This window comes from Eriocheir sinensis, chromosome 35 (genome assembly GCF_024679095.1).
Source record: "Eriocheir sinensis breed Jianghai 21 chromosome 35, ASM2467909v1, whole genome shotgun sequence".
Taxonomy (NCBI): domain Eukaryota; kingdom Metazoa; phylum Arthropoda; class Malacostraca; order Decapoda; family Varunidae; genus Eriocheir; species Eriocheir sinensis.
The window spans coordinates 14,887,514-14,902,156 of record NC_066543.1 but is presented as its reverse complement, the minus strand read 5'-3'; the positions used below and the strand labels follow the sequence as shown (position 1 = coordinate 14,902,156).

General features: G+C 51.9%; 1 protein-coding gene across 11 annotated transcripts in view; it reads left to right on the top strand.

Moving 5' to 3' along the window:
- Positions 1-2,093: 2,093 nt before the first annotated feature.
- The window catches only part of LOC127007463 (CLIP-associating protein 2-like), a 114,661-nt gene continuing 102,111 nt past the window's right edge, over positions 2,094-14,643 (top strand). For 3 of the 11 annotated variants that reach the window (XM_050878518.1, XM_050878521.1, XM_050878519.1), the window contains exons 1-2: positions 2,104-2,374; positions 10,567-11,530. In XM_050878518.1, coding sequence (XP_050734475.1) covers positions 10,837-11,530 — 694 coding nt within the window. In that variant the 5' untranslated portion in view covers positions 2,104-2,374; positions 10,567-10,836. Of the gene's footprint in view, positions 2,375-10,566; positions 11,531-14,643 lie in introns of all 11 variants that reach the window. The other 8 variants (XM_050878514.1, XM_050878515.1, XM_050878513.1 and 5 more) reach the window with 7 other exon arrangements.

The following is a 14,643-nucleotide window of genomic DNA, read 5'->3' as shown; positions in this document are numbered from 1 at the left end:
GCGACTTTTAACCCCCCACCCCACCCTCGAGGGTCTTTAAATGGTCATAACAGGTGACGGCGGCTGGGCAGGTGAGGTGAGCAGGTGCGACAATCAGGGTAAAGCGAAAGACAGTGATGCAGTGATTTATCTCGACGGGATGATTAGGAAGACGGTGGTGCGGTTTGTTATCTGTGTGTGTGTGTGTGTGTGTGTGTGTGTGTGTGTGTGTGTGTGTGTTTGGGTTCGTCTTCCATCGTGGCTGCACCTGCTGGGTTTGTTTATTTATTTTTTCCCTCCTCCCTCCGCCAGCCACTCCTTCCCTACCCGCCCTCCTGTCACGAACGAACGGAAGGGGGGAGTAATGGAGGAAAGGAAGAACTTGTTTATATTTTCTCTCCCTCCTTCACTCCCCATGTCGCGGAGAGAGGGAGGGAGGGAGTAATGAGGGAAAGGAAGAATTTATTTATCTTTCCTCACATCCCCCTTGACCCCCCCCCCCTTCCCTGTCACTGAGGAATGAAAGGAGAGAGGAAGGAAGGGAAGGAAGAAGGGCTGGGACGCGGTTAGGCCCCTCGGGTGTTAGAAGAAGGGGAGGAGAAGGACCTGGGGGGAGAGGGGGGCGGATGGTAATGTGTGTATATGTGCGGATAAGGAACATGTATGCTGTGTGTGTGTGTGTGTGTGTGTGTGTGTGTGTGTGTGTGTGTGTGTGTTACCTAATCTCTGTCGTGGTGGAATCTTTAGGTCGCGTGAGACTCCTCGTGTGTTACGCCAGTCTCGTGTTTCCCGGCGTGTGTGTGTGTGTGTGTGTGTGTGTGTGTGTGTGTGTGTGTGTGTGAAGTAGTGGACGAGGTCAGGTGAGAGCCACATCAACACACACCTGAGTATCGATGCAAGGCTGTTATAGGAGTGATCGCTTCCAGGTGTTATCGGCCCAGGTGGTGCAGGTTAATGAGTACTACCTTGGTACTGCACAAAGAAGGCGAGGCGACCACCATGCATGTTCCCCTTATCTTCAGTGGCTGGTCTGGGTTACTTGTTGATGGTGTATGTGGTGTGGACGGGTGGGTGGTGCAGTGGGAGCATTGCGTAGTGGGTGGGTAAGCATGATATAGAGAGGGATGATGGCATGGCTAGAGGTGGTGGAAAATGGATAGGGATAGGCGTGGAGGTGATGTTGATAAAGATGCTTACGGGCTAATGGTATGGAGTGGGCATTGCGTAGTGGATGGGTGAGCATAGGGCTGTAGATAGGAATGATGGCATGGCTGGAGGGTTGTAAGTGGAGAGGGATAGGCGTATAGAGCTGGAGATGATGGTAATGGTGTGTTATGGGCTGGTGGGTGGCTAGAGGCCCGTAGATGGTGGTGGTCTTGGTGCTGTGGGTGGCCTGCTGGTGACGGGCGGGAGGGTGGGATGGGTGAAAGGGGTGGGTAGAGGGTGGGTATGAGGGTCGCCGTTCAGTGCTAGAGGGTCGGGGTGGGGCGAGACAGATGCGCATCAATAACACGGCTTACCTGGGTGTGATTTGCATATCGGCGGCCTGCAGGAGGGTCAGGAGATACGCCCCCGCCGCCGCCGCCGCCACCACCACCACAACCAAAACTTAGATTGCTATCGTCGCCGTCATTAGCCACCGAGTGTAAATAACAGTACACACAACAGCAGCAGGTTTCCCACTTCATCACTGTTTTACTTTATGGAGTGTCTACCGTTTTACATTATTTTTTAGATGTCTTTGGTTTCCTTCTTTTTTTCTTCCTCTGTAGGTATTAGTTTGATCTCTTCTTCTCTAAGGAAAGAATGGCGTGTGAGTCTTATTGGAGAGGAAGAGAAATGGGTTTACTTGAACTTTTCCTGTGTTGTTTTATGCACGTGACTGTGAAGGCCTAGCGTGAATCTTGATTAAAAAAATGTGTGTGTGTGTGTGTGTGTGTGTGTGTGTGTGTGTGAAGGCTACAGGAGTGTTTTTCGTCCGCGCTGCGAGTGAGCGTAATGTGTGTCCGTATACAAGTAACTGTTGTTGCGGGAGCGCCTGGCCGAAGGGAGCGGAAGGGAAGGAAGGGGAGGCGGTGGAGAGGCACGGTTAAAAGGGACGAAAGGAAAAAAAAGTGGAAAAAACGTGAAGAGTTTGGGGAATGATGTGTTGTTTTGCCGCCGTGTGTGTGTGTGTGTGTGTGTGTGCTCGCTCGCGAGGGGTGGCACCGGGAGCGTGTGTTGTGGCGGCAGCGTTGAGGGAGGAGGCGGAGCGGAGGGCCAGCGAGGCAGCCGCAGGCCCGCAGCAGCCAGTGACGGGCCAACGCGCGGTCAAACAGGGTGTGTGTTTTCGTAGTTCCCGACGCGGAGTGTCAATGGCGGGAAGCATTTGCCCGCCTCGGTCTGTGATCTCGAGGTGAAGTGTTGTGTTCGCGAGGAGCTGAGTGCTGTGGGAGTGGTGACAGGAACGCAGCGGCGGGGTGGTGACGCCCAAGCAGGTGGTTTGTGACGGGAACAAGACTCGCTACCTCGGCCGATACCGCTGCGGCCCGATGAAGAGAATGTCAAGTGGGTGCCCGTTCCCCCCAGCCCGGGCACGGCACTGGGGGAAACACCGGGGCAGTGACTGGGCGGCGTTGGCTTGTTAGCGGGTGAGGGCGGGGTGGGCGTGGGGCGGTGCGGCGGTAGTGACGCGGGGAGTGTCTGGTGCCTCGCTTACCCTTGTGTGTGTGTGTGTGTGTGTGTGTATGTATGTATGATTAAGCTCACTGTGGTCTGCGTTACTCTCAAACCGCGGGGAGGAATCAGTGGCAGTCTCCAGCCGGTCCTCTCACTGTCAGGGCTCGAGTGACGCCAGTATCATCTTGCCCAGCGTGAAGGGGAGGCAGAGCGGCCGTCGGTGCGCCCCACCTCCCCTCTCGCCCTACAGGAGTAACGTAGCCGCCGACAAAACGAATATGTTTTTCAGGGAACCCGATCTGTCTTGGCCACCTTATCTCCAAACCCACCACCAGGGCGCCCGACCCTTGCCACACTGGCCCACCAGGCTCTCAGGGCCTAAGGGCGTGCCACGTCATCCTGAAGGCGAGATCCTTTGCTTTGCGTAACTTTGCCTGAGGGTTAGCAAAAGCGTGGTTGCTCCCTGAGGCTGGCTGGAAGCGTGGCGAGAGTGGTAGTGGTGGCGGTGGCGGCAGGACGTCGGGTCAGCGGTGGAAGGAAATAGTTTGTTATGGTAGCGTAGGGGTGGTGGTGATGCCCACACTGCTGCCTCTTGCCCTCACGCTCCCCGTCATCACCATTACCACCACCACTGTGCCACTCATTCTCTACCACCACCACTGTTTGCAACATTCACAAACACCAACACCATTCAGTCCTAGAAGTTTGGTCGCTGCTTCAAGAAAGGAAGGCAAATAAATTTCATCTTCCCTCAGCTGGTAAATGACTAGAAGTTCTGGTGATATTTTGTGTTTTTTGTGTGACGCGCGTGACGGTGACGGAGGCGAAGAAGGAGGCGTGACGGTGACACACACACACACACACACACACACACACACACACACATACACACACACACACATAGAGGAGGGCAGCCACTTAACAAGCCAATGTATGTACGCCAGGCTGCATCTGCAACCAAACCTCTTTCTGCTTGTGTTTACTTGGTCCACACCTGTACGTGTGTGTGTGTGTGTGTGTGTGTGTGTGTGTGTGTGTGTGTGTGTGTGTGTGTGTAAGTACGTGCTTCCTCTTGATCTGACGGTATTAGTATCATATTTCAACCACAAGCACTTTACACACACACACACACACACACACACACACACACACACACACACACACAGCGAGTAAGGTAGTGGCTGCCAACTTCGTAATATCACTATAAGTCATGAGAGCAGGTGAAAGTACCAGAAGGTGATGGTGATGGTCGTGTTGGATGATGGTGGTGATGGTGGGTGTTTGGGGTGGTGGTGATGGTTGAGACTCGCCGAAAGTCACCATCAGCAGCATCTCTGGGAAGTCCTCAGCCCTTGGCCACGTGTATCCTGCAGGAAGTGCCTTCTCATCCCTCGTATTAGCCACTGAGAAGGCTGAGGCTCACAAGGGCTGACTATCAATCCGAGCTGTCTATTGTTCCCGGGGCGGAGGTCAGCGGAGGAGGACCTGGCTGTGTGTACGGAGGACCTCTTCTGTGTGTGTGTGTGTGTGTGTGTGTGTGTGTGTGTGTGTGGAGCCTTGTCTGCTGCATGAGTGAGTGTGAGCCTCGCCGCGGGTGCTTCTGTAAACACCCAAACCCTTGCGTCTCCGTTGTTCATTTTGTGCTGAGTCTTGGCGCCTCGTCATGAGGGCATCACCATCACCATCAGTCTCAGGGGCCGCACTAGACTGTGCCCCGCAGGCTCACCGGCCGGCACTTCCTCGGGGCATCATCATCTCGTGCGTGTCCGGTGCCCCCTGGCCATGCACGGTGCCCCGTTGTGGGGCCTGGGGAGGGAGGTGGGGCAGGGTCTTAGGGTGCCGTGGAGAGTGAGGAGTAAGGAGGGCATTGCTTCACTGCGGTGAGTCATTCGTTACGTGACCTTGTGAGGCAGAAACATTAGCCTGGTGAACCTTTTCTCCTGCGAGCTTTGCCGTCTTTTTGCCTTGCGTCGCCCTATCTCTTCATTATCAGTGCTGCTGGTGTTGCTGCCTCAGACTCACGGCCAGCCTTGTGTGTGAAACCATTCGTGCACGGCCGCCGATGTTGTCTCTTGTGTGTGCCAGCCACGCACAGCCACCCCGCCTGACGAGTGGCGGAGGCGAGGCTCCCTGACCACGGCGGCCACCACCGCCAGGCCCGACAACAACACACACACACACACACACACACACACACACACACACACACACACACACACACACACACACACAGAGAGAGAGAGAGAGAGAGAGAGAGAGAGAGAGAGAGATTGTGTGTGTGTGTGTGTGAAGTAATGTTCGTGGTCCAAGCGATGTTCAGTGATGTACACACATTAATGCCACCAGAATAAAATTATTCATCAAATGAAAAAAGGAAATTACTTTTATACGATCTTTTTCTTAGTGCCAATGTTATTTTTCACTTTATTATTATTATTATTATTATTATTATTATTATTATTATTATTATTTCCATTGCCTGACCATGAAAACAAGAGTAGTAAGCGGCATGCGGTAGACAGGCGACGACGACTTAAAGGCTAAAGGGTTAAGTGGAGCAGGAGGAAATGCTCTACACACACACACACACACACACACACACACACACACACACACACACACACACACTCGTCTAGGTGGGCCCCGGGGTGTCAGGTTAATCAAGGTTGAGTTGCGGACAGCGCGGAGGAGGAGGAGGAGGAAGAGAAGTAAAAGGATGAAGAGAGCAACAGAGGAGAAGGACAGCGTGAAATTGTGCATAAATTTACACGTCCAGCCAGGCCTTGCGAGCGTCCCGTCAGGCGAGTAATTTGAAAACACACATGAGAGCCTTGAATGTACACGTATGGCAGACACTCACGCCCTCCGCCACCACCACCACCACGCTCTCGATTATATGTTGTGGTGGTGGTGGTGGTGGTGGTGTTCCTTTATCATTCTTGTCTCTCTCGTCTCATTAGTTCGTGCACTCGTTTCTGTTCTTTATCTCCGTCTTCGTTTTTTTTTATCTTGGTTTTGTTCTGCTTCTTTCTTTATTCTTATCTTGATGCCCTTGACTCTTTTTCTACTCTCCTCCAGTTCTTCTTTTTTTCCTCCTCCTCCTTCTGCTCCGCCTCGCAAGTCTGCAAGTATGATGAAAGATTGATATAGTAATGAGGTGTGGGTATGTGGGAGGGTGGGAAAGACCTCTTGCGTCACCATTAGCCTACGTGACGTCTGCTCCTCCTCCTCCTCTTCCTCCTCCTCCTCCTCCTCCTCCTCCTCCTCCTCCTCCAGTTTGACTCGTCTGCCCACACGGCCTTGCCTTCATGAGAACTCCACCATTTTCTCGATCCCTTCACCTCCGCCTCCACCACCTCCTCCACGCCTTCCCTACCACTCCATTCCTCCATATTCTCCTCCTCCTCCTCGACTCTGTTATCTATTCGCTTCACAGAACTCATCACTCGCCTTCCCTGTTCACTTCTCATCACTTCTCGCAGCCCATCTAACTCAACGTTCCGATCACCTCACCTCACCTCACCTGAAACTCACCTGCCTCCTTCCCCTCTCACCTAACCTGTCTCTCCCCTCCCCTCCCCTCGTGAACTAGGTTATATTATAGGGCAGGGAGGGAAGGAAGGGGAGGGACACAGCGTTACCCCTCCTGGATAATGCCATTCTTTCATTCATATTTTACAGACTAACGTGGATATCCTTATTAGTTTGGGGGATGATTTCTGTTGGTTTGTTTTTGTTTTGCTCTTGGGTAACTTTGAAATTTTGTGTTGTTCTTTGTTTTCTTGTTTGTTATTGGTCTACACCAAGCAAGGTTGTTCCTCGTTCAGTTCATTCTTCGTCTTTTTTTCTATCTTTTTTTCTTTTGTCCCTATTTCTTTTTCCTTGTATCCTTTTCATCCCAGTTAGTTTTTTTCTCTTTTTCGCTTATTCCTATCTCAATTTTTCTCTATTTATATCCTTCCCAGCCCAATTATTCGTCCTCTTTTCTTTGTTTTCTCCTATTCCTATCTCAATTTTTCTCTCTTTATATCCTTCCCAGCCCAATTATTCTTCCTCTTTTCTTTCTTTTCTCTTATTCCTATTTCAACTTTTCTTGTCTTCCATCTCAGTTGTTGCTCCTTCCCTCCATCTTTTCCTACCCCTACAAACACACCCACCTCACGACACTTCTTTTTATTTATTTCACTTCTATAGCTCTGTCATTCCTTCTCTTCCCTTCTCTTCTCACTTGCCATCTTCCTGTCCACAAGCTCTGTCCCTCTGTCCAAGACCGTTCCCCTTCCTTGTCATCCTCCCCCAGTCGTAATCCTTGTCAATCCACCCGCTCAACCCTCACAAATCCTCCTCGGCCTCCCTCTCCACTTCTTTTCCTTTTTATTTTTTCTTCTTTTGCGTCTTTGTCATCATCTTGTTCGTCGTGTTCTTGTTCTTCCTCTTCTTCTACTACTCCTCCTTCTCCTTCCTCGTTTTCTTCTTCCTCCTCTTCTTCCTATCTCTTCTCCCTATCACCTCCTCCTCGTCCTCCTCGTCCTCCTCCTGCTAACGGGTAGGGAGGCACTATTCTGGCCCCACACCTGGTCAGACCCAACCTCCTCCTCCTCCTCCTCCTCCTCCTCCTCCTCCTCCACCCCGCGGGGCACGAGGGGCGGTGACACCCGTGGGAAGGGCGCCCACCCACCGCCCGCCGCTGACTCACCTCACGTCCCTTCACCTGCTGGGCGGCTTTCCTTGTGACCTTTTCATCAACATTTCCTCCTTCCTATAACGCCACTGTGCTGCTGATGACGATGATTTGGTCTTTTATTCTCATTAATGTAACGTATTTTTATATGTTTATTTTTTTCTTTATGATAATTTTGGCTTCCTGCGTTTTTTTAGTGCCTTTTTTAATTGCTTTTGGCGTTGGTGTTCTGCTGCTCTTGTTAACCTGGTCTCTTATTCTCATTAATGTAACGTATTTTTTTATGTTTATCTTTTCCTTAATGAGAATTTTGGCTTCCTGCATTTTATTTATTTATTTATTTATTTATTTTTAGTCCTTTTTTGAATCGATATTGGCGTTGGTGTTCTGCTTCTCTCGTTAACCTGGTCTCTTATTCTCATTATTTAACGTATTTTTTGTATTGATTTTTTTTCTCTATTTTTGCTTTCTGTTCTGCTTCGTTTTTAATTGGTATTGGCGTTGGTGTTCAGCTTCTCTCGTTAACCTGGTCTCTTATTCTCATTATTTAACGTATTTTTTGTATGATATTTTCTCTATTTTTGCTTTCTGTTCTCCTTCGTTTTTAATTGATTTTGGCGTTGGTGTTCTGCTTCTCTCGTTAACCTGGTCTCTTATTCTCATTATTTAACGTATTTTTTGTATGATATTTTCTCTCTATTTTTGTTCTCTGTTCTGCTTCGTTTTTAATTGTTGTGGCCTTGATATGCGGCTGCTTTTGTTAATTTGTTCTCTAATGTTCATTATTTAACGTATTTTTTGTATGATATTTTTTTCTCTATCCATTATTGCTTTCTGTTATGCTTCGTTTTTAATTGTTTTGTCGTTTTTCCCCTTCACCCTACTTTGTCGTTTTTCCCCTTCACCCTACTTTGTCGTTTTTCCCCTTCACCCTACTTTGTCGTTTTTCCCCTTCACCCTACTTTCTCCCTTCTCTCCCCTGCCTCCTGCCCCTCTTTCCACTCCCATTCTCTCCCTGGTCCTTCCCTCATGGCCCTTCTCTTAATATTTAACGTATTTCTATGTGTTTGTCTTTTATGATTCGTGGTTTTCTGCGTTTTCCTTCCTTTTAATTGTTTCGGCGTTTTTATTTTTTTTATTTATTTTTTTACTCATGATTTACCCCAATTCCTTATGTTTATCTTTCTTTATTTCTTTTTTTCTCGCTTTTCTTTCCCTTTAATTTTTTTTTTGCCGACTTTATTAAAATTACTTTGGGTCTTACTGTCTTTTCCTGATATTTTTTGTGTGTGTTTATTTTCCTGTTCTCTTTCTCACATCCTCGTTGTTTCCCGGGAATTTACCATCTCTCTCTCTCTCTCTCTCTCTCTCTCTCTCTCTCTCTCTCTCTCTCTCTCTCTCTCTCTCTCTCTCTCTCTCTCTCTCTCTCTCTCTCCATAGGATTTATAATATATTTTTTTTTATACACGAACCGCGCGTCACGCCACTTCAAAGGAGGTTTTTATTCACTTGAGAGAGAGAGAGAGAGAGAGAGTGGTTTTTATATAGTGATAATTGTGAGCCGGACTTTCTAATACGGATGTTATCTCGCCGGTGTGTGTGTGTGTGTGTGTGTGTGTGTGTGTGTGTGTGTGTGTGTGTGTGCGTTTGCTTCACACGCACCGGTGGCTCGCACTTTCGAAGCCACTTGCGTACATGTTGGCGTGCGTACGTACATACATAACCCCCTCCCCCCCCCCTCCTCATCTCTCTCTCTCTCTCTCTCTCTCTCTCTCTCTCTCTCTCTCTCTCTCTCTCTCTCTCTCTCTCTCTCTCTCTCTGTCGGTACGTCTCTGGGAGAGTGCGTGAGAGAGAGAGAGAGAGAGAGAGAGAGAGAGAGAGAGAGAGTCCCGTTTCCAATTCAAGATCTTATAATTATTTCATATCATTATTTTTTTCTCTCCCCTCCAACCACCCACACACACACCCGACCCACCGCCCAGTCATTCGTGGCGTCGTCTACTTCAAGAGTCACGCCCGAGACTATCAGGTTTTCCTTCTTTGGGTGCAAGTGCCGTTTCGTAGAGCGCAGGAATCACGTTCTGAGGCGAGATCGGTTAGCGTTTATCCTCCTGCAATAAATCCTGCGTTTTATACGATTTAATTTTGGGTTGATTCCGTGGGGCTGTATTTTCTTCATAAGTTTTGGGTGTATTATTATGAAAAAGAAAATGTGTTCGCTGTGTTTGGGCTTCTGGGTTGATATGGATGGCAATTTTTATACCTTTTGTGTCTGGGAACGAAAATAGATCTGTGTGTGTGTGTGTGTGTGTGTGCGCGTGCAGCGGTACTCTTCTCACCGTTATCTTGTCAGCGAGGGTGAGGGACACAGCTCGGCCTCTTAATAACCTGCTATCTGGAGCACCTCGTGGCCTGCTATCGGCGCCTCTTCTCCTCCTCACCACCACCACCACCTCTAACAACAATAACAATAAGAACAACCAGCCATTTAGTCATCTGTTACTTCCTCCTCCTCCTACTACACATTCAACGATCATACCTGTTACTGCCGCCACCATCCACCCTCATCATCTTCATCATCATTTGCTCTACCACTACCATCATCATCGTTATCACCTTTATCATCATCATCACATCCATCACCAACAATGAAAACAACAATAGTAGCATTCGAGGGGGAAATATCAACACCGCCGTTGTTACCGCTACCACTCCCATCGCCTTCCACCATCACTGCCACCGCCATCTTTACCTTTCCCCCAACAAACCTGTACTTACCTGGTTGTTAATCACACTTGTTCATGCCGCTTTGAACACCTGTTACGTGTGTGTGTGTGTGTGTGTGTGTGTGTGTGTGTGTGTGTGTGTGTGTGTGTGTGTGTTGGTCCTCCTCAGTATGCCCCACCAACCCTCCGAGGCTGGTCGTGGCGCCCCGCAGACCGAGGCGAGCGTCGAGGTCCCGTCAGCGTGCTTCCTCCGCCTTTTCACCTGTCGGCGCCTTGTGTTGAGGGAGGGAAGGGTCTCGTCTTATTAAAGGACTTCGTTGTTGGGAGAAGTGTTGTGCCGGTGCCGGGGTGTAGGGGGGGGGGGGGGGGGCGTGACGGGGTGTGCACACGGGCTGCCCTGTGTCTGTATTTGTGGGGCTGCTCACCGCCTCGCTGCGTCACGCCGCGCCTCAACTGGGCCGTTTAAAGCCGCCCTTAAATGAATTCCTCTTTCGAGGACTGAGTTGTTATCTTCCTCTGTAGAGTGCGAACTACTGTTCCTCTGTGCTGAAACTGCCGCGGAACTCTTTATTGAAGCCGCTGCAAACTTATAGCAGTCTTGTGGTGCAGGGCGCTGCGTGTGACTGTTTCGTGGCGGTGGGTCTGTGAGGATGAGCTGACACTCGTGGGGGCCGCGAAGAAGGTTGTGCCCCACGGGTGGTGTCCACTTGGTGACTGTTGGTTGTGATGTGAGTGGGTGGCGCCGTCCGCTTACTGTGCCAGGTTGACTCGAGAGTCAGGGTGCCAGGCAGGATGCCGTCCGTGAGTCCCACAGGGCCAGACATGTACGAGGGGTCGCCGCCCCCTCCCGTCAGCCCCGCCACCTCCATGGAGCTGGGCGGCTCCTTTACCTCACAGTGTTCCGTGGAGTCCCTCGGCTCGCTGGACAGTGGGCACAGCTCGTCCGCTGACAATGGAGCTACGGAAAGTCAGGTGGGCACTCCGTCCCCCGGGCCCCACAGCCCAACGCCTGTGATCAAAGTCCCCAGCCTTCAGTGCCCCAAGGCCTCGGGCAAGGAGGGCTCCTACTCGGCCACACTAAGCTTGGCGTCCATGGGTTGCCAAGACCGTCCACCGTCCAGGCTCGACCGGTCTTTGTCCAACACATCCACGACTTCCATCACCTCCGACATGTCCCTCAAGTCCACTGACACGATGAGCTCCAGCACCACCGTCAACTCGGGCCACACGGCGGCCACTTCCACCTCCACCTCCTCCACCACCATCGTGACGCCCATCAAGACCAAGGAGGAGCTGGACTCGTATATCAACCACCTCGACTCGTTGTGGTCTGAGGAGGATGAGTGGATCATGATCTTTGACAACCTCATCAAGAACACTGAGGCCTCCACCAGGACGCGCCGCCACACGCACCACCACAGCCACCACCACACCAGCGGCTCCACCAGCTACCATTCGTCGCCCTACACGTCGCCCTACAAAGCAGGTAAGGTTATTTCTGTTCACTAGGCAGTGCTAACAGAGGTTCTCATTAGCTGTATTGCTAAGAAATTCTTAGAACTTAACAAAAAGTCCCAAGTCGCTTGTTTTCTAAGCAAGTGACTCGATGACAAGTCTCCTCAAATGCAAGAGGAAGCCGATTGTTTGTTGGTTCTGTCATTATAGTGTTTGTGCGTAGGTGGTTGTTGCCGCCGTGACGCCAGCAGCGGAAAGAAGTGTGTCAGTGACGGGAAATGCACGGCGAAGGGCGGAAGCCTCGATTACCTAATGGGATGGAGACGTGAGTTGCCTTGACCCAGCGGAGGGAAGGCGCGTTGGCCCGGGTGCCGACCTCACTCAGGAGACGCTCGTCTGTGGTGGGTACACTAGGAAAAGTCACTTCGAGCTGAACCAGGGCAGCGTTGATCAGCGGCAGGGGCTGCCAGGCCGAGTCGAGGCCGCGGCAGGCATTGCGAGGCCGCGGCAGGTTCGGTGGGAGAGGAAGCTGTACCTGTGCCGCCACCGTGACGGTCCACTTTCCTCGTGTTTGTGGAGCGGTCGGTGCGGGGCCGCTGGTCTCTCCCACACAAAAACGAGAAAAAAAGACCAAAGGAGGCCCCGGATGGGAAAGTTTGTCAATCCTTGAGGGCATTTAGCCGGGAACGTGGCGGTGTGACTGTGATTGTTGTAATTGTGGGTGACACAATAATTATGGAGAGCGGCAGCGTGATGGTCTTTGTTGACGTTAAGCAAAGTGAGGTTGGCAATGGAGTCGGGTAATCCCTCGGCCGGGCTGCTGGGCTTTGTTGTGCCGCAATCGGGCTCCTGCAGCCCATCCCCCTGTCGCCTCGCTGACCTCACCCCCTAATTCTCCACCCGCTATCTTATGATTATCGTCATTAAATTTCTAGGGCAGTTAATGTGTCCTCAGGGTCGTCTCCCCACTTCTCCCCAGCTGTTGAGGTCACGCCCCATTGGCAACAAAAGCTGCAATTAGGTTGCATCATCGATTCATTTGGATGACATTGCCGCCGCCCCAGGTGTGTTTCAATGTGAACAGGTATCACCCCTCCCCCTACCTTATCAACCTTTATCACCATGCAAACACCAGCCGGGGTCAGAGCCCCATGCAGCACTAACGTGGCTGTTTGCTCTGGTCCTGCCATTTGTATGAAGGTGGTGGCGGCAATCTATTTAGCAGCTCGTCATTATAATCTCGCCCCCTGATGGCTCCCTGATTGTTTGCAATTATCTTTTCGCGGAACCTTGACCCCCCAGTAATGACACTTTTGTATTTTATATCGGAAGATAATATAATTTGGCGAAGCGACCCCCGTGCCTCGGGCCTCCCTGGAGACGCCGCCGGATGGCAGCCATCAAGCGTACATTGCAGCCCCAAGCGAAGGCTGGGGCGGTAGGGGGGGCAGCGGGCCACCAGTGTGCTACCGCCCCGCCACTGCCTCTGTGCTGCTGCCTCAGGGCATGCAGGTGTTGGGGCGGGCGGCTGAGTCTCACTCCTCCAGGTGATCCGCGTCCGCCGCGTAGGTACAGCAGCGTTTGCTCACTTCGCCTTTATTGTGAACACTTGTCACTTGTAGAGGACGATGAATTATTATTGTGTTCTTGTAATTGAATCAGCACTTGTTTAACATCATTGGTAGTAGAATGCCTGTAATGTGTTTTCATGAAGATAGTTATCAAAGGAAGCCATCAATCATAAGGTGTGTTTGCCTGTGACAGACAGCCCCCTTGTGAGGTGAGGGTTCAATGTTCAGTGTGCTGGCGGGGTGGGGGCTACTCGGCACCCGCGACCTATCCGTGCCCCACTGCAGGGCACCCCTCGTGGCGCACGGGCAGGCCCCGCGCCCCTCTGGCAGGCAGCTGGCAGGCCCCATGCATCGTATTTTTAGACATGCAGCACGTGAAGGCTTCTTTGCCGCCCTGCCGAGCAAGGCCGCCACGTGAAGTGACGCCGGTGAAGGCACAGCCTGTGGTGCCTCGAGGCCAAGGAGTGGCACTCCACATGAGCGATGGTGAACGTGCCTTGTCGGGGGCTAGGGTGTGGAGGCATCGCGCGGCCCCTTCACGGCCACTCCAGGAACACGTGGATGAGTGTGTCAAGAGCAGACTAGGAGCGCGTGACAAGTACACCTAGCAATCCCTAGTTACCGCCGCCCCCTGGTTGGTCACCCCGCCGCGAGGGGCAGGCGGTCGCCACGTTTCTTACCGCGTCAACAAGGCGCGAGTAGCCGGCGTAGGTGTGTGTGGGAGCCTCAGGGAGGGGACGACAAACCGAGGTGGTCACCGAGACGGACGGCGGTGAATGGGATGCTGCCGCTTGTTCCGGCACGTGTAGTGTGCGGGTGTGTGTGGGACGCGCCGCCCACACCTCAGGCAGCACGCGTGGGCGGCCGCCTGTGCTGCCGCCTTTAATACTGCACCACCGCCGAGTGTTCCGCGACCTGCACCACTCACGTCCCCGGCGACCTCAACTCCCCCTCGCCCACTCCAGCTCCCCCTCTCGCCACACCTTGCCCCCCCCCCCCCCCCCAACACCTTCCCTCACCATGCCTGCATTTTCGTCACCGACCCTCCAGTTTCCCTCCTCCCTCGTTCCTTACACCATATCCCTCATCCTCTCCCTGTCCAGCATCTCTCTTTTCCATGATCTTTCTGTCCATCTTCCCCTTGCTTTTTTCCATCTCATTTCCATACAGGTATCCCCCCCCCCTCCTTACCCCCACACGCCACCCCACGGTGCCCTCACACGGCTGCCTGGCACAAGCCCCGGTATACCTGGCCGTGAGGAGCACCTGGGGTTCCTGTGTGACCAAGGCTAAGGACCTCCACGCGCTAATCTTTACACAACTCGAACCAAGGCAAAATTCAGCGTCCTCTTGACTTCCATAAACCATAAGAAAAGGGAATCCCCGTCTGTACATACTCCTTGTCTCCTTTGGCTCGAGTAGAAGTAGGAGTAATAGGTCAGACTTGCTTCCTTACTCACCTGTGCTAGGGGCGGACAGGTGCACTCAGCTGACCCCGACGACCTAATTAAGAGACCGGGAGCCTTTGGTAATTAGGTGGAGTGGCACGGATCGATGGGCACTTAGATGGCGC